The 17,877-nt window shown below is 50.8% G+C and overlaps 1 protein-coding gene across 4 annotated transcripts in view; it reads left to right on the top strand.

Annotated features, from left to right (window-relative positions):
• Hasp (Hig-anchoring scaffold protein) overlaps positions 1-17,877 on the top strand; it is an 810,838-nt gene that overhangs the window by 630,677 nt on the left and 162,284 nt on the right. For all 4 annotated transcript variants that reach the window (XM_065432842.2, XM_065432843.2, XM_070523594.1 and 1 more), the window contains exons 10-11: positions 7,291-7,470; positions 11,317-11,493. In XM_065432842.2, coding sequence (XP_065288914.1) covers positions 7,291-7,470; positions 11,317-11,493 — 357 coding nt within the window. The remainder of the gene's footprint in view (positions 1-7,290; positions 7,471-11,316; positions 11,494-17,877) is intronic.

Raw genomic sequence — 17,877 nt, 5'->3', positions numbered from 1 at the left:
ATCGCCAATCTCACCATATGAAGCACTAAGTGGGGAAGTCGATGGTCCGGTCTTAAATAACCGTGCCTGTCTCTGTGCAGGGTCAGTTCTAATGGATAGCCACTTTGCGAGTAAGTGCTTTCGCCGCACAGGGTTGGTGTGGAGCCTTCTGGAGCGTCCCAAAGGATTAAGCCCCTTTTGTACTTCAGATTCTTCGGGGCCGCAAGTTTTGTATATAACTACAAGTAGCGTATACTTTTGCAGTAACTGGAGAACTAGCAAAAGAAGTTTATTTTTTTTTACGAAACCTCCAGTTGCTTAAAATGGTGCCAAAATGTAAAAGTGGTTATTTTTTTCGGAAGAAAGAAGCATAAAATTATTACAGTCCCGCTAACTGTATATTTTCTTCAGCGTAGCAAATAAGTAGGTAAAGTAAAACAGGAATAAAATTAAAATCTAAAGTAATTAAAAAAAGAGAGGCCGCACTGTTTTTATCAATAAATTCCTTGTATGCCGTGAACAGTTTTCTAATTGATTACATTGAACTGTGGCAGAACTAGGGGCCAGTGCTCTGTCGCAGCCAGCGGGCAGCCGCTGACTTCAATGTTGCGGCAAAAGTTCTGCAATCTCAGCTCAGAACAGGCCTTTTGCCAATATGAGGCCTGGCCGTCGAACGCTCTCTTTGTTTGGGCGCTAACGCCCAAGATGATGTAGAAATTCACAGTTACCTTCTTAAATAGCGAGATACAGAGGTTCATGAGAGAGGCGAATTTCAAAACATTTTCACGGTTAATTCACTATCAGGAGAGCCCAGCGCGCCAGTCGGCCAGCAGGCTCACGGAGCCGCATCAGCCAACTGAGCGCACTGTGATCCGTCTGCACTACGAATTTCGTTCCATCAAGGTACACATCGAACTTACGTAGTGCAAACACGATAGCGAGGCACTCCTTCTCGGTCACGGAATAATTGCTCTCTGCCGGAATCAAGGAGCGGCTGGCAAAGGCCAACGGCTGCAACACACCATCGTATTCCTGTAGGAGGACTGCTCCTAAACCCAGATCGCTCGCGTCGGTCTGGACAGCGAACGGTCTGGTCAGGTCGGGGAGTCTGAGCTGCGCTGTCTCCGCAATGGCGCTAGACAGTTGGCGAAAGGCCAGCTGCTGCTCAGGTCCCCACTGCCACGCGGCCGACTTACCCAAGAGCTTGCTCAAGGGTGCCTGCACTCGGGCACAGGACGGAATGAATGACCGGTAAAAGTTGGCCATTCCCAAAAAGCGGCGAAGGCCACGTACGTCCTTGGGCGCGGGGAACTCGAGGATTGCCCGAAGTTTCTCCCGGTCCGGCTCAATGGAGCCTCCGCCCAGCGTAAACCCCAGTAACTGAACTCGGGTTTGCGCTAGTTGGGCTTTCGCAGGATTCAAAGTCATCCCGGCGGCCCTCACCCTCTCGAGCACATCGGCAACATGGGCCAAGTGTTCATCGAAGGTTCGTGAATAAATCACGATGTCGTCGAGGTAGCACATGCAGTATGACCACTTTGCTTCCCCGAGGACGCGGTCCATGAGTCTCTGAAAGGTCGCAGGACCGTTGCATAGACCAAAGGGCATACGAGTAAACTCAACTAACCCTCTGTGGGACGTGAACGCGGTCTTGCACCGGTCACGTCGATCCATCCGGACCTGTAGGTAACCTTTAGAGGCACCCAGCGTAGTAAAGTACCTCGCACTACCCAGGGTTCCTACGATGGAGTTAATCGTGGGGAGCGGATAGGCATCCTTACGAGTCACCCCGTTCAGACGGCGGTATAGTCTACGCACAGGCGATGACTGCCATCTTTCTTAGGTACCAACACAATTGGAGACGCCCAGGCGCTGTACGAGCGGCGGATGATGTCGGCCGATAGCATCTCGTACAGCAAGCCATCGATCACCTGCCTCTTGGCTAGGCTGACGGGCCGGGGGTTACACTTCAAAGGAAGCGCGTCTCCAGTTTCGATCGCGTGGCTCGCCAAATCGGTACAGCCAGGTTGATCGGTGAAGAGCTCTTCGTGCTGGCATAACAGTGCCGACAAGCGAGCCTTCTGTGTATCATCCAAATGAACCGCACAGGCGGCCAGAGGATGTGGTGCCTCTTCGTGCCGTGTCGCTCGATCCCTATGGGGACTTTGAGTCGACAAGCGCATAGCGCAGGGGCCTGCCCCCGAATTCTGCGCGCGACGCGGTTCGTGCCATGCCTCTCGTTCCCAAAGGGGAGTCGTAGCAGGCGAGCGCACAGCTCGAGGGCTTGCCCCCGAACTTGGCGCGCGGCACGTTTCCGACGCCCCATCTGCACAGGCAAGATCGGACGCCGGCGGGCTGATGAACGGCTTTAGCAACGTAAACGGTCCGTCGCGATAGCCGCCATTCGCAATGTCCACAACGATTCCTGTTTTAAGGAGAAAGTCTCTTCCGAGGATCACAGGGACACTGAGCCCGGGGAGATGAACGAAACGCGTGCGTCTCATTCGCTCTCCCCACCTGACAGTCAGTCTTGCGGCGCCCGCCGAATGGGCCACGCCTTTCGCAAGATTGAATGTCGTTCGGCAATCCCGCAAGCGCACTGAGTGCTTCTGCAAGTGGGATAACATCTGTTCGCCGAACAACGAAGCGCTTGCGCCCGTGTCCAACAGCGCAGGAAATTCGCGGCCGACAATGGTCACCGGAATGTAGGGCGCGTCCGCCCCTGCAACACAACCTGCTCGGTATGCCGAGGGGACAAGCAAGGTTTCGGTCACTCGTGCCTTCACGAGCGACCCGCGCTCCCGTTTCCCGACCTCGCAGGAGGCCTAGGCGCGGTGCAGTCCCTTGCTATACGCCCTCGTTGTTGGCAGCGAAAACAGCGCACTCCGCCACGGTACCTTTCCCGAGGCGGAGCGGCCTCAGCTCCCTGCCGGGGTCGACTCGCTGCTTGACCAAAGGGCCTGTTGTCACGAGCGTCCGCATCTGCGATGCGTTGGGTCGAAGTGCGTCCCTGCGCATGTATTTCGGGCGGTGGTGCAGCACAGGCTGCCCGCCTCCCGTACGTGTAGGGATCTAGAGTGCGCGCGCTCAGCTCCCAAACACACCCGCTTGTAGCCGCAAAGGCAGCTTGGCCGGGTTGTTGCCGTTGGGTGAGGGGCACAGGCCCTCCCCACGCGCAGCGTGGCTCAAGGGCCTCGCTGGCGGGCGGCGGTGGGCGATAGGCTCGCGCGGCGAGAATGTCGCCTTGAATGCGCTTTGCCTCGGCGGCCAATTCTTCTAAATCTCGGAAGCGGCCGCCGCGCAGGTACGCCGAAAAGGTCGGATGTGCCTGCCTGATCACCCGTTTGACGCGTTCCTCGTTCGAAGCATTGGGCTCGGCGATTAAGAAAAGGTCTTGTATCGCGCGTACGTACTCCTGAAGCGACTCTTCAGGAGCTTGTGTACGTAGCTCAAGCTCTCGCCGCATCCTACTCTGGTAGTCAGCGGGTAGGAATTCGCGCAGGAATGCCACGCGGAACTCCTCGAGGGTTGTTGCACGGTATCCGGAAAGCCGGTACCACCTAGCCGCCGTGTCAGTAAGTGCTACGGGAACGACGCGTTCCAGCACCTCCTGATCCTCCAAACGATTTGCCATCTGGTAGCGTACCAGGGAGTCACAATAATCCCTGGCACTGAGCAGGTCACCGTATCCGCTGTAAGTCGGGACTGCCAACCGTACAGCGGGGTGCGCGCATTTCGGTACAGCCGAAAGCGTCTTAACTGCCCCCGAGAGTGACTGAATCATTTCGGCGGCGTTTTGCAACAGCGTCTGTGCGCCTGCTCCAAAGGGAACCGTTGGCGCGTTAGCGGCGTGGTCGAGCAAGGGTGAACAGTCCTCCAGCTCGATCAGCGGCGCGGTTTCCACAGGGATACCGGCCGCGGCGCCGCCAGCCCCACAGCAAAACGGGCTCCTAGCGGGGTGCGCCTGCTGTCGTTCACAGCCGCCACTTGAGGCAGCTATACGTGAATTGCTTTGGCCGCTTGCAGCCAGCGTCGACAAAACAGGTGCGCGCTCGGAGGTTGCGCCACTGGGCACAACCGAATGTACTCCAAAGGGAGACGAATGAGCGAAATTCGTGGCTGCAGCATTGTAATCCCCACAAGGGGCCGTGGCAGACCACTGGTTTTGGCTGCTCATTTGAGTAGCAGCCATCGGGCAAACGTCGGAGAGGGCTAAGGCCCCGTTTCCGTGCCGCGCTCCGTAAACTCCACAGGGAGCCGATCGAGAGCGCTGCGACATCGCACTGCCTTGCATTCCGAAGGGAGTCCTGGCAGACGAATGTGCTGGTGTGCACTGTTCGGGGAGGGCTCTGGCCCCGTTTCCAAACAACGCTACTGCTCCACTGGGAGCTGGTACGTAGCGCCTCGTGTTGTCCCCACAGGGGGCCGCGACATGTGAGGGTGCATAAGTTCGCTGCTCAAGGAGAGCACTGGCCCCGGTATCGAGCAACGCGGCGTCTGCTCGCGGTAACAAAGGGCAAAAATCCCCTAACAAATGACAAAGGTCACTCGGCCTAGCAGACATAACGCGGCAAGTATAATATGCAAAGGCGTACTAACTCGGCTAAGCACAGACAAAGGCTTAATGAGCCTTTGAATCCGCGTTGGGCGCCAGTGTGGAGTCTTAGGGTCGCACAGGAGTACCGACCACCGCGGGTTCGAGCTTAGCGAGCCACAGGGCCGCGTCAGCCGTCAGCCTCTAGCGCCGCTGCGCGCGAGCTCAGGCCACAAGGGGCTACCGAGCGACGCACGCAAAAACACAGTATTGCCCTAAAATGAAGGAAACCGTTTATTGTTTCCAGCGGCACCCAACACTGCACAAACGCCCGGTCCCGGGACGGCGGGGAACCAAAGGGGTCCCGCACCAAGGGCGAAAATACAGCTAGGGGCGCCTGTAGCACGTCGCTGCGAGAGCACAGGCTCAAGCTGGGACGTGCCGCTAGGAAAAGTCCCGGCGGCTATGCTACTTGCTCTGGCGATAACCAATGGGCCAACTCGCGAGAGCTCGGGCAATCTCCTTCGGCTTGGGCCTCCGATAAGTGCGGCTCGGCGTGGTACGACCTCGCGCGAGCACTAGGCACCCGTTCTTAGGCTTAGCGTCGGGATAGAAAACAACACGAGGTACGCGCTCCCCGCACGGGCAAAGGCGCCGTGCGTGAGCTCAATCCTAGTCACAAAGGTGTCGGCGGATGAGAGAGAGCATCGTACGTACCGGGTGCTGTCCCAAGGAGAAGAGAGCCGGTACCGTCACGGCAGTAGCCACCAGGGGCCGCTGCGTGACGTCACTAGCTCCGCCCTCACCCGCGAACCATCGCGAGTGGAGCGCCACCGCTAAAACCGGTTCGGAGCAAGGGCGACGTGGCTTGGATTACAGACATGGGTGAAATGAGCCCGCGCAATGGCGCGTCGAATTTCCCAAATCCCCACAAGCTTGAGAACAAGTTAAGGACCGCGCAAGGAGTGATGGAATGAAGAATGCTAGGCATAACTTTAAGAGACAGAAAGAGAGCAGTTTGGATCAGAGAGCAAACTGGCATAGACGATATTCTAATAGACATTAAGAGAAAAAAATGGCGCTGGGCAGGTCATGTAATGCGTAGACTAGATAACCGTTGGACCATTAGGGTAACATAACGGGTACCAAGAGAAGGAAACGCAGTAGAGGACGGCAGAAGACTAGATGGAATGACGAAATTAGGAAATTTGCGGGTGCTATTTTGAAGCGGTTGGCGCAGGACAGGGGTAATTGGAGATAGCAGGGAGGCCTTCGCCCTGCAGTGGACATGAATACGATGATGATGATTGATATGATGATGATGATGACGGTGATGACGACGACGATGATGATGATGATGATGATGATGATGATGATGATGAAGAAGGTAAATTCTAAAGGAAGAAGCCCAGTTTCCTTTGCTTGTGACCATGAATTTTGCTATCTTAACGATGGCAACCCCATGTTTCTGTGCGGCCGGACGTACAGCAGTTGTTTAGACTTGGCTTTTGTCTCACGATGTCTTACTGGCAGTATCCACAGGTTCGCAGATATAGAAACCCACGGAAGCGACCACATTCCTAGGTACTCGAATATAAAGGGCCTAGCCAAATCGACTTCATCAAATCTTTAACAAATAATAGATTGGTCCGTATTTAAATCACTAATGGAAGACGTATGCCACGAACGCTTTTCGTCCACACTCCAAGTTCAGATCGCCAAGACCATTCAGGATGCTATGCGTTCAATTTGGCCTTGGCGAAGTACGCGAATTTTGAAGTACGAAAGACAGCACCTCGGCGCAATCCGCTGACGAGCGAAAGGAGGATACAGACGGATGAACTCTCTTTCTATGGCAAATAGGACGGCGCCAGAAATCGGAGGACCAAGCCATGCGTAAAATAGTTGACCGAGCTTTCTATTTTGTGTTGTTGTTGATACGTCTCAACAACAACAACAACAACAACAACAACAACAACAACAACAATAATAATAATAATAATAATAATAATAATAATAATAATAATAATAATAATAATAATAATAATAATAATAATAATAATAGCCACGCATAGCTGCTCACAAAGTGAACATTATCCACACTTTCGCGGCCCTGACACCGCAATGTAGAACTCAAAATCATACACACCCAGATGCAGCCGCGCATGTTAGCGCGTCTAATAACACAAACCAGACACCCGAAGCACCTGCAGCAAATTATTTATGCCCCTAAATGCAACTTAACAATTAGAATGAAATTTCCAGGAAGCAGTCCAATTGAAGGAATAACTTGGCTCCATCGCACAGCTAGAGGCACCGTGTCGCAGTGCCACAGCTGCGACACTTTCACCTGCTCTGTACCTGTGAAAATGCCTATAAGAAAGATTATCTTAAGCATGAGCCTTTATTAGGCGCCCGACCTATTTTCTCTCATAGAAGTTGATAAAAGACATGCGTCCGTTCACCATATCCAAGAAAAATGGGTAGACCCGCGGCCTTCGAATCAGGGGCGCTGGTCTATCGTGATAGCAAACGCATTATCAACGTATGCCCAATGTCAATATGCTCTTACGAACAAAAAGCTTCTAGAATCCGGGACCGAGTTCGCAAAGCTTCTCTTTGGTAAGTGCTCTTTGTGACTGGCCGGCCGCCTTCGCTAATAATATGTCCAATATCAGGACTGGCTGCAATCTGCTGTTACGAACAATTCTAACATAATAACTTTTCATGAATACTTGCCTGGGTTCTTACACGTCACGAACATGTTTTCGATGCAGCGCCATGCAAGATTCCAACGTTGGAACACGCATACGTGAATCTATCGACGCCTGAATCCCGGTTGGAGCACGGGCGCCGGCTCAGCGTCAGCTGCCACGAGCACTACGAGCTGGCTTATAATTCCACGCCGCCACGGTGCAACAACGGATCGTGGACGCATCTACCAATCTGCGCTCCAGGTGGGTTACCACCACTGCACACGCAAGTGTCCTGGGGTTGGACGAAAGAAGAACCGCACAACACCCCAGCATAGCTTTGCCTTCTATATTAATTTGGAAAGGAGTACGAGTTGGTCGCCATGGCCTTGGTATGTGTCACCCAAGTGCACATATGCAGCCGCAGCAGCTGAGTCTCGTTCCTTGCTTTCGCCGTTACTCTAACTTCCTGTCTTTCCTTGCACGCACCTTCCCCTACCTCTCTAAGGGACTGTAAACATGACGTGTAGTTCGTCGCTTTTATTATGTGTTACATCGTCAAAGCAGGGGCTCGAATATCACAGGCGAGAGTATAGCCTACGCGCAACGCATTACTGCACGGACATATGCCCATACCTGGTGGTTTCACCCCTTTTCTTTCACAAAGCGGCTCCAGGCCGCCACCGACATCGTAGTCAATTACGCGGCCGAGAGAGGCGTAGCGTGCTTGCCCTCAGAAATCAGAATTGTTTATATACAATCCGGAGCACTTAAGGTGCAAGGCACCGTCGGAGATCAAAATTAAAGTGGCGGGTAAGGAGGTACCAATAGTCGAGCAAGTCAGAATCTTGGGCCTGATTCCCCATTCACACTGCCATAATGGCAAGACCGTCAAGAGGCTGCAGAATCATGCTATGCAGACCCTGAGCCTAATTACGCGGGTGGCCAGCAAAGGCTGAGGGTTAAAGGAGAAAATTTTGATAAAACTAATACAGGCGTACATCTTCAGCTGGGTGAGCTACGAAACGCCATATCTCGATTTGAAAGCGGTGGAAAGATAAAAGATTGATTCTCTAACGAAAAAATGCGTAAAAAGAGCGCTGGGACTGTCCATGTGCACATCTACAGAAAGACTGATGGCTCTAGGGGTGCACAATACACGGGCAGAACTGGCGGAAACGGTGAGAACCTCTCAAATTGACACTTAGCACCATGAGGACAGGAAGTGCCATATTGACCAAAGTTGGAATAAAAACGGGTAGAGGCCCCACCCGAAAGGTGGAGGTAGACACGGAAGTCAGAAAAAATCGGACTATCCCCCCCCCCCCCCCCCAACAGACATGCACCCGGAACATCACAAAGACAGGAGGCAAAAGCGAGCCGAAGCATTACAAATTAGATTCGGCGAAATTTTGGAACATGAGGTGGTCTATGTACACACGGCGGGAGGTGGCGGCGGTTTTATGGTGGCGGCGCTTCTACGGTGGCAATGGCCGTCAGCGGCCGGGGCAATCCCGTGACAACTACCACTCTGCGAGGGCGGAGCATAGAAGGTGCCGAGGAAATTGCGATCCCGTTAGCTTGCGCTGGAACAGACGCGAAATTTGTGATCACTGACAGCAAAACTGCCATACAAAATTTTAGCAAGGGAAGGATCTCGCCCTTAGCGGCCAGAATCCTAGGCCAGAAAAATTTAGATAGAAAAATTCAAATAATTTGGACTCCGGCGCACGAAGCCGTCCCCGGCAACGAGGCGGCCCACGAGCTGGCTCGAGATCTCTACCGCCGAGCCGCTGCGGCGCCCCTTGATGACCGAGCGAGAGGAGAGCGCACGCTAAAATATGGGGAGATCACGCAGCATTATAGATTGGCTCGTAGACTGGTATCCCCGCCAGACCCGAAATTAAACAACAGACAAGCAGTCGCATGGAGACGACTGCAAACTTATAGCGAACCACATGCTCCCCAAGACCAGGAGCGATAGGTGTAATCTTAGTGGAGCGAGAGGGACCCTCGTCCACATAATATGGGAATGCCCATACTCTCCTTGGGGGACGCACAATATAGGTAGTTAAGACACCTGGAAGAACCTGCTGTGCAGCTTGGACTCTGAGCTCCAGCTCCGGTTCGTTCAATTGGCTTAAGAGGCTGCTGGGACCCAAGACCTCCCAGCCTGCATCTGAGGTGGCGGCACCTACCCCCTGACCTGCGTGTCGGGGAGTGAGTAGATCCCCCTAACCGTTGGACAAAAAAGTTTATTTTATCTATCACGAGGCGGTTTCATTCTAACAGTACCTGTCTTAACAAAGGTATTATTTCACAACTGTAAGAAGTGTACAACCAAAAAAATATTGTTGGCCCAACGTTGCAGCAGTTTGTTGATTGAAATAAGGGCTCCGCCGCTCGCATATACTTTATCGACGCGAGTGCAAAGTAGACTCAAGCGTTCGATGCCAGTGTTCGCGGCGCCGATGTGACAGAAATTTCCCGCATTTAAGCGTTTTGTAACCCTAGCGATTCGTTCAATAATTTTCAACTGGTGCATAAGCGGTCACACTTCTATAAAAGTCAATAGAAGTCACATATAGATGCTTGTACTCGAAGGCACGTAACTGTTCGGGTCGTATTCACAAATATTTCTCTTTGGTGCGCAATTCTTAGCTACAAGCTTCTTGTAGCGTGAGGTTAGCGTAGCAGACACTTATCAGAGCCAAAGAGGGACGACGCTGTCGACAAAGTGATAATTAAGCATAGGCGTATCTATCGGGGGCAGGGTACTTGCCATCCACCCCCCACCCCACATGCACACACTTTTGAAAGCGGACACTGTTGGCTGCACACTGGCAAATCAGACAAAACGACTGAGGCCAAGGGTGCTATGCAGGATGCGCCGAGTTTGTCGTTCTCACGAGATTTACCAGAGTTTGCTCGATGGCAGTCAGTTATCCAAGATAGCACGGAACGCGCAATAACAGCAGGCAAAAAAAATTGTCGAGAAAAAGCCGCGTGTGGCAACATGAGCGCTCCCTGCGCGGCACACTGCTTCCGCGTTTCAAGCGCAGAAGGCTGCGCAACGAAACGCGCCAGCGCCGCGTATTGTTATCGACGGATTATCGCAACTTATAGCAATACTGTGACTGACCGTCTGTCTATTTACACACTTGCCGTGAGCCGCTTGTCACGCCATTCTCGGGCGCCTCAACGGCGTGCCTCCTCTTTCGGGTATTATCTTCCTATCCTTCGTCGGATGCGAACAGGGCACATGCGGCGCATTCTTGCACCTACACATTCCTTCAGTCGAATACGCTAAATACAACAAATAAAATAGCAAACATTTTCTTTCTTAAAGTGTCTGTTTTTTTTCGTTTTTAATGCAATAAGTTTCTTATGACGAACGAGTATTGAGCGAATTATTAAATTTTGCACTTTTTGCCGCCTGTGGCGACAGTGAGGCGAAAGCTTACACGCGGATAACTTCTAGAGGGTCTCACGCACGAGGGACTTCATACGGGGAGCAGTGGCCAGGGGCGCTGCAGTGCTATTCCCAATAAAGTCAGTCATGACAATGACCTGGCCATTCCCTGTCCATTAGCGTAATGGTAACTCAGCGGCATGGCTGTTCACCGCAGAAGCTTCACTTCACTTCACCGCTTTATTGACAGAAAACGGCACTCTAGACATAGAGACGGAAGCAGCGGCCGTCGCTGCAAATGGCGGTACGGTATTCTAGGGCCCGTAGTAACGCAGCACAGTGAAAATTTACCAGCTTATCTGTGTGCGCGAAGCCTGCGCGATGCACTGCGAAGCGACACAATTCATCGCTTTTCATCGCCTGCCCAGTGAAGATGTAGTGGCCCCTGCTCCCCATTCCTCCTCTCCATGCTCCAACCAACCACTACAGTAACAAAACCCACCCGGCTCCACAAAGAAGACTTCGCCTTGAAAACATCAAAAGAACAAGTGAGAGGGAAAAAATAGAGGCCTTAGGGAGAGAATCTCACTCTGTCGCGCTTTAGTGTTAGTGGCTTGGCATAATGTAGAGCAGTAACTGCACAATAAAACGTTCCGCGATTACATTTATGTCGCCTTTTTACATTGTTACGCGCACAGCCCGATGCAAGAGCCTTCCCGAGCGGCCTGCGCATGGCTTCGTGATCGCGCCCAAGACGGACCACGGCATGCGAGCACTGTTCCGCTGTACCGACGGATACCAGCTGGTGGGGCCCAACGTCACCGTCTGCCAGTTCGGGAATTGGACACACGAAGCTGTGCCCTTGTGCCGAGAGAGTGAGTAGGACGGCAGCGGACGAGCGATCGCACTCGTAGTATGCAGTGGCGACTGCACTTTACATTTGCTTATTTTTTTTTCTCTATGGCAAATCATAGAAAAATAGGTGTGTGCAGAAATCACTTCCCTATCAACAAGACAATGTACTGCCTGTCCTCACCAACATGCCTTGAGTATGTGAACGTCTTAAATCCGGGTCTATGGATTCAGAAGGCTGATCGTAAGCGAATATGTTTCAATGGCTGGTGCTCGTCACACTTTCCACTTTCCAGTGATTGCATCAAAGGCCAAAATATCTGTCTTTCCAATCACGAGTCGAGATTGCGTACGAAAGGCATGTAAACGGGCTGAATTCATGAAGGTTTATTTACTTTTTCAGGGAATTTTTTTCATTGGCCAACCGAATTGCTAATGACATGGTCGCTATCACGATTGACCGACACCTGTTCTTACAAACCACTTCAGCGCACGAGGCGCCTTGTGAAAACGGGTCCTCGGGTCGAATTTACAGATATTTTCATTCGTGACAACTGTTTATCGTTGATCGGCCGCCTACAGTAATATTATGTTCGCTATCACAATTTACAGCCATCAAGCTACAACCCGTATTCGAAAAATGTTCTTACGCTAGAATTGTTGGTAAGAGCGGATGCCAGTCAATCGTGATGCTAGACATATTAGTGAAAGCGGCTGGCTGGCCAATGCCAAGCCGCACTTACGAGCGCAGAGCTTTGCAAATCCAGCCCCACATTAGCGTGACAACTGCTCTGTAAAGGCATGCCCTCATTCGTACGAGCAGATTGTTCCTGACCGGTCGCCTTTTATGATATTCAATTCAATTTTATGGTCCTGAGAGAACAAGATTTCCTGATTTCTCAAAGCATAGCCTGCTCGCTGGAATGATTGCTTGTTCTCTTTCGAGATTGATCTGCGCATGTTCTTGCGAACCGACCCGTGTTATTTGCAAAACAGCTCTTACGCTAGAGCAGTTCGTACAGAACAGGCGCCGATCCGGATAGCCTACATATATAGCGAACTATGCTCCAGTTGATTGTCGTTCATTTCGCTTGTACGTAAACGGGTGTGCATACATATGGCGCATCAAGCCGTCCCAAAGTATAACTTGTTATGACATAAAAATCGATTACATAAAGTTCTTACGAACAACTTGAGCGTGCGTGCGTGCGTGCGTGCGTGCGTGCGTGCGTGCGTGCGTGCGTGCGTGCGTGCGTGCGTGCGTGCGTGCGTGCGCAAGTGGATTCCAGCCTCAGGGATTCACAAAACACTTCGCTCGTAAGAACTGTTTTTCATTTGTCGACTGGCTTCGTTAATAAGATATTCGCCGTTACGATTGGTCGGCCCCTGTCCATACCAAGCGTTCATGCGTACGAACTACTTTAATGAAAGGTAGAGAAGTGAAGACATTCAAAATGAAGGCGGGATGGCATGCTTGAGGACCTCATTTGAGTTCATATGTCGGTTACTCTGAATGCATTGTCACTATCGCCATCTAGGCTGTAGCAACAAATGGCGCTCACCGGATTGTGCGTTCGCGATCTCTGTGGCTCAGTTGAGAATACGGGCACTCACGCCTCGTCCACTCTAACCACGCAGTTCTATCATACTCATGTGCGACGTATCAAACGGCATCCCACGAAAAACACTGTTTGTTTTGACACAAAACACATCGGTATTAGAATGAATAAGCCCACTTCGCAGCGTGAGCTGTACGAGGGGTGTTCGCATTATTTCATGAAGGAACAAAGATTAAGCGAGAAGACTCAGTTGGGAGTTCAATCTGAGCCAGCGCTCACGTTAAACTGCTTCACTATTTGTTCAACCCTTATGTGCGGGTAAGCAAGCTCTATGAGCATCCACTTGCGCATCAATTTTAGGTTCACCATCGAGTGAATGTCGGCCGCTTAATTTAGCGTCGTCCAGGCTTTTTCGACTGCACAGAAATCACCTGCACCGTTTTATAACAGTGTCATAAGCTGGAATATTGTCACACTCATCGTCTCGCATTAATCTCCTTGGCATTGGGTCTCTTGATGTGCAGAAAGCCGGATCACTATTTGTTCTTCAATCGAATTTTCTAATATACGCTGTCATTTTTGTTTTGATGTCCAAGGTGTGTTCCGCAGTGCTATAATGAACAGTTTTTTTAATATTCCGGTAAAAGAGAAAGACGATCACTCATTTTGATGTTTATCGTGTACTCCTGTTCCAAATTTATGGCCCCGATAGTACACATTTTATGAACGTCCCTTGTAGTTAGGCTAGATTTTGATTTTCCCGAAGCTTGCCCAAATGTATCAGTGGCACTAGATAACGCAAACGCAGGTTTGTTTCTGCTCCTTCGCAGTTTATTTCTTATCTATTTGTCAGCCCAAGGTCTGCCACATAAGTGACCCTATCATCAAGGCCACCATTTTTGAATAAACCGCGAAAGTATGTGTAGCCGAAAACTAGCAGTTGACAGCAATGGCAGAAGCTCAGACAACTGGGCACCCTTCCTACAAAAAAGTGCCTCGTTTAATATTATCCGCTCCTGTCAATTTCTCAGCAGAGTCTTACATAACTGCGTGCCTTCCCGAGGACTGGCGCATATTTTGATCAATCTGTGGCACTGCTCGTCTCTACAGTACTCCACTACATCATAACATGGTATAAGTATTGCGGAATGTAACACCAATCGGCGATCACACTACAGTGATCCAGTCGCTAGATCCGACGGCTTCTCGAAAGCGACTTAGCAGCACGTGCTGAGATGGTCTTAACTGTCGGGCACTTGGGTCTTGCCTTGTACGCGATGTGCTTACACAGCGCTTTGAAGAGATAAATCTGCCGAGAGTTACCCTGAGAGCAGCCATTACGAGAGGGAACAGCGCACTCGAGCTCCAAGAGATCGTTGTTCGCGTGAGTGCTTATGTGCGCGTAAACATTGGAGGCTGCCCCGTACGGGCATGTGCATCTGCTCCAACGCCAAGTGGAGCGACAGACGATGCGCGAACGCGCCGTTCTAAAACGATTTCAGGGCGCTTAGGCACGCACGCGCCGGTCTCTAGTGGAGTGTGTGCACTCTATATTTTCAGTATGCAGCATCTCTGCGAAAAGCGGGCATGCGAACAGCTCAGTCCATTCAAATAGCACGTAGGCGACAGGCAGGAGCCACTTCCGCTTGCGAATAATCCCCTTCGGCCTCTGCAAATCATCGTAAAATGTTTCAGTTTCAATATTTCTCTTCTCCAGACAAAATGGAGCCCTGTTCTGCTTCTCTTTCCGCATTTAATGCTTCTGGCAAATTTATCGATAGTAAAGGCTAAGTTCTTTGTTGTCAACAACGCGTGGAGACGCCCGAGCGTCTCTTATAGAATCAGTGGTGTTTTACCACATGTCGATCAGACTAGTCTGCCTCATGAATGCGATAAGGAGACTTAAGCCTTCTTTGCGGGCTATAACTGATCCTTCGGGGAACACAAGGTGCTGCAGCACGTATGCGGAAAGGGCTTGACCATAGAAAGTGTTAAATTTCTCCTGTCTCGTCGCATGTCGTACAGTTAGGAGAATTGATACACGTCTTAAATAACCATGCTGAGGTACAGCTTGAAATACTATACCGCTGTGCAGCGATTGCATCTTGGCAACACGCACACACACACGCACACACACGCGCAAACGCACACGCACTTATACTTATTAATCAGACCTTCTTTTCGCTATAAAGAAATTTGCGTATACTATTCGTAAGTTGGCCATGCAGGAGCGTTCATTCACGACAGCACGTAGTTTTGACAAGTATGGTCGGTCCGTCAATAGTAATTTCCCTCGAATGTAAAGTGCACGCAATTACAGTGGTCAGTTTAATCAGGAACGGAACATTACAAGAACCTTGTTTGAGTCAGCGAGGTTGCAGCACTAGCGAATGACATGAGCAAGTCTCGTCGCGTGCTGCTAGCTGTCTGCGTCAAAAGTACGAAGGCGATATGCCATGGTATTTTTGGCCTAGTTGGTTCATATCCGTTGTAAAACAGCGCCAGAGACACTGCGCCCTGTGTACGTGTCGTTCCTCTTCGTCTGGTCCCTTGTGTTCTGTTGCGCTGTTTTACTACAGATATATGATGCTTGTCGAGGGAAGAATGGGGATGAAAAGTGTATGCCCTGTGAAGTACGAGATATCTCTAATATATATAAGGTCTCTGCAGCCCTTCTGTCACAGTGGCACGTATCCATTCTAGGGAATTGACCTTCTAAGGCCTTCTGCGCGACGCGCATGCCGCGCTGTTCGGTCAGCTAGAACCTTACGAGCGTTCATATCACGCACACGAATCTGCTGGCAGCAAGAAGTGACGGACTTGTACATGGACAGTTATACGAATGTCGCACGGACCGCAAAAGCACTTCCACCAGATGTCACGTGGTAGTCACAGTGAAGAACGACACAATGTCAAAACTGTGAGTTACAAATTTCACTCTTTATTGGGCGAGCTTGCGCCCCACAAAACAAGCAATATTCAAGCACTACGATAGCGGCGCGCAGAGTCCGCGATCGTCAAAAATCTGATGAGTGGGTCAAGCGCGTCGGCTTTTATACATGAGTCGTCGAAGGTTCCAGCGTAATCACTGATGCCCGTGTGTCTTCCAGAAAGAACTACACAATTCGCGTCGCGCTTAAAATCAGATTACGCAAGGTTGGGTGACAACAGACAACGGATAGAACCATCGATAACATTCGAGACACTTCCGATACATGCAGGCGCATGCTGCGCTGAGCGATAGCGTTTAACATTTGTTATCCGGTGAAAATCAGTCACCCGACAAAGCTAAACAAGTACACTTGTCAATATACATAGCAGGAACGCTGCAGAGGGGTAAGGCGACGTCAAAAACTCGTTTGGGGTCTATCAGACCTTTCCCACGTATGGGCACAATGACCCCTCGAGTTTCCTGGGCGTCACAACAATACCCACTAGACCGCAGTAATTATGCGTGACATAGCATTGCAGAAGGTGCCGAGCTTGCCTTTGTACTCACGCGCAACAGTCCAGAGAGGAGGTAGATAGAATGGTAAAGAGGAGGTGATAAGGGGAGGCTGAAAATGGACAGAGCCGACAAAGTCACGGTATGAGTTCCCACTATTAACTTGTGGCAGCTCGCACACATGGGGGGAGCGCGAGGCAACGGAAAGGAGACGTGAGAAAGCACGCCTCGTTTGGGGTCTCTTCGATAAACGAGACGCTACTACTAGATATGGTAACAGTTGCAGACAAATTGGATAAATGCAAATTCAGTATGCAGTGCGATTCAATACGGTACGTTTCTGCTGTTCCTGAAAAATAAGCACCGACCAAATTTACCCAGCGGACAACTGACGCAGGGCGTACGGACGTAAATCTGCGTGAAAGCACCGCTGCGTCAGGAAGATACTACGCAAGCGGTCGCCCCGCAAGTCAAGAATTCTGTGCCGGCCACGATTGCTAAGTGGTTATGGCATTGCTCGAGGTGGCAGTTGCGATTTGCGATGCCGGCAAGCGGCGGCCGCCTTTCGACGGGGACGAAACCTCGACCTCGAGCAATGCGCTGGTTCGCTTAGATTTAGGTGCACGTTGAGGAACTCCAGAGCGAGAAAGCAAGGACAGGAAAGGCAGGGAGGTCAACCAGAAGAGCACCCGGTTTGTTACCCTACACTGGGGTGAAAGGGAATAGAAAGAGCAAAAAAGGGAAAGAGTAAGCACTGAGTGCGTGCGGGAGGGACACTATACACAGGGCACTATAAACGTTCTCCTAAGCAGGTGCACTTAAAGTATTGCACTAGTGCACGAATCGCTTTTCGTGCCAGTAACGGTGGGCAAAATTAACCGGGGGTCCCCCACTACGGCGCGCTTCATAATCCATTTGTGGTTTTCATGCGTGAAGTCCCCAATTCTAATAAAGTTTAATATTTCTGCCACGATGTGGTGTGCCGTGTGAGGCAATGACAATGCTAACCTTCTCGGGCACTGTGAACAATGGCGCGCAACAACGCCTCCAGAAAACACGTCTCGCTGTGGGTTCTGCGTGCTACGCAAACAAACAGCATTCAGGCACACACGAGGCAACCTTCAACGACCCGCCTCTCTAGTATGGCAATAAACGCTGAAGAAATTAACCATTCGCCGTCATCGCCACCAATTGTCGTCAATCAACGAGAAAGCGCAGAAAGCTTTGCTTACATCGATTTCCACAGTGCGTGGGATCCGCATGATTATTTTTTTCCATTAAGTGCTGCGAGATATCCAGTGCTTTCTATTAATACTACTACTACTTTAAAAAATGACGAAAAAAATGTTTTAATTTTTATTACCTTTATTCATCCACTTCTAAAATATCGCGCACAAGTTATC

This window comes from Dermacentor albipictus, chromosome 1 (genome assembly GCF_038994185.2).
Source record: "Dermacentor albipictus isolate Rhodes 1998 colony chromosome 1, USDA_Dalb.pri_finalv2, whole genome shotgun sequence".
Taxonomy (NCBI): Eukaryota; Metazoa; Arthropoda; class Arachnida; order Ixodida; family Ixodidae; genus Dermacentor; species Dermacentor albipictus.
The sequence above is the reverse complement of the archived record's forward strand: the minus strand, read 5'-3'. Positions and strand labels throughout refer to the sequence as shown.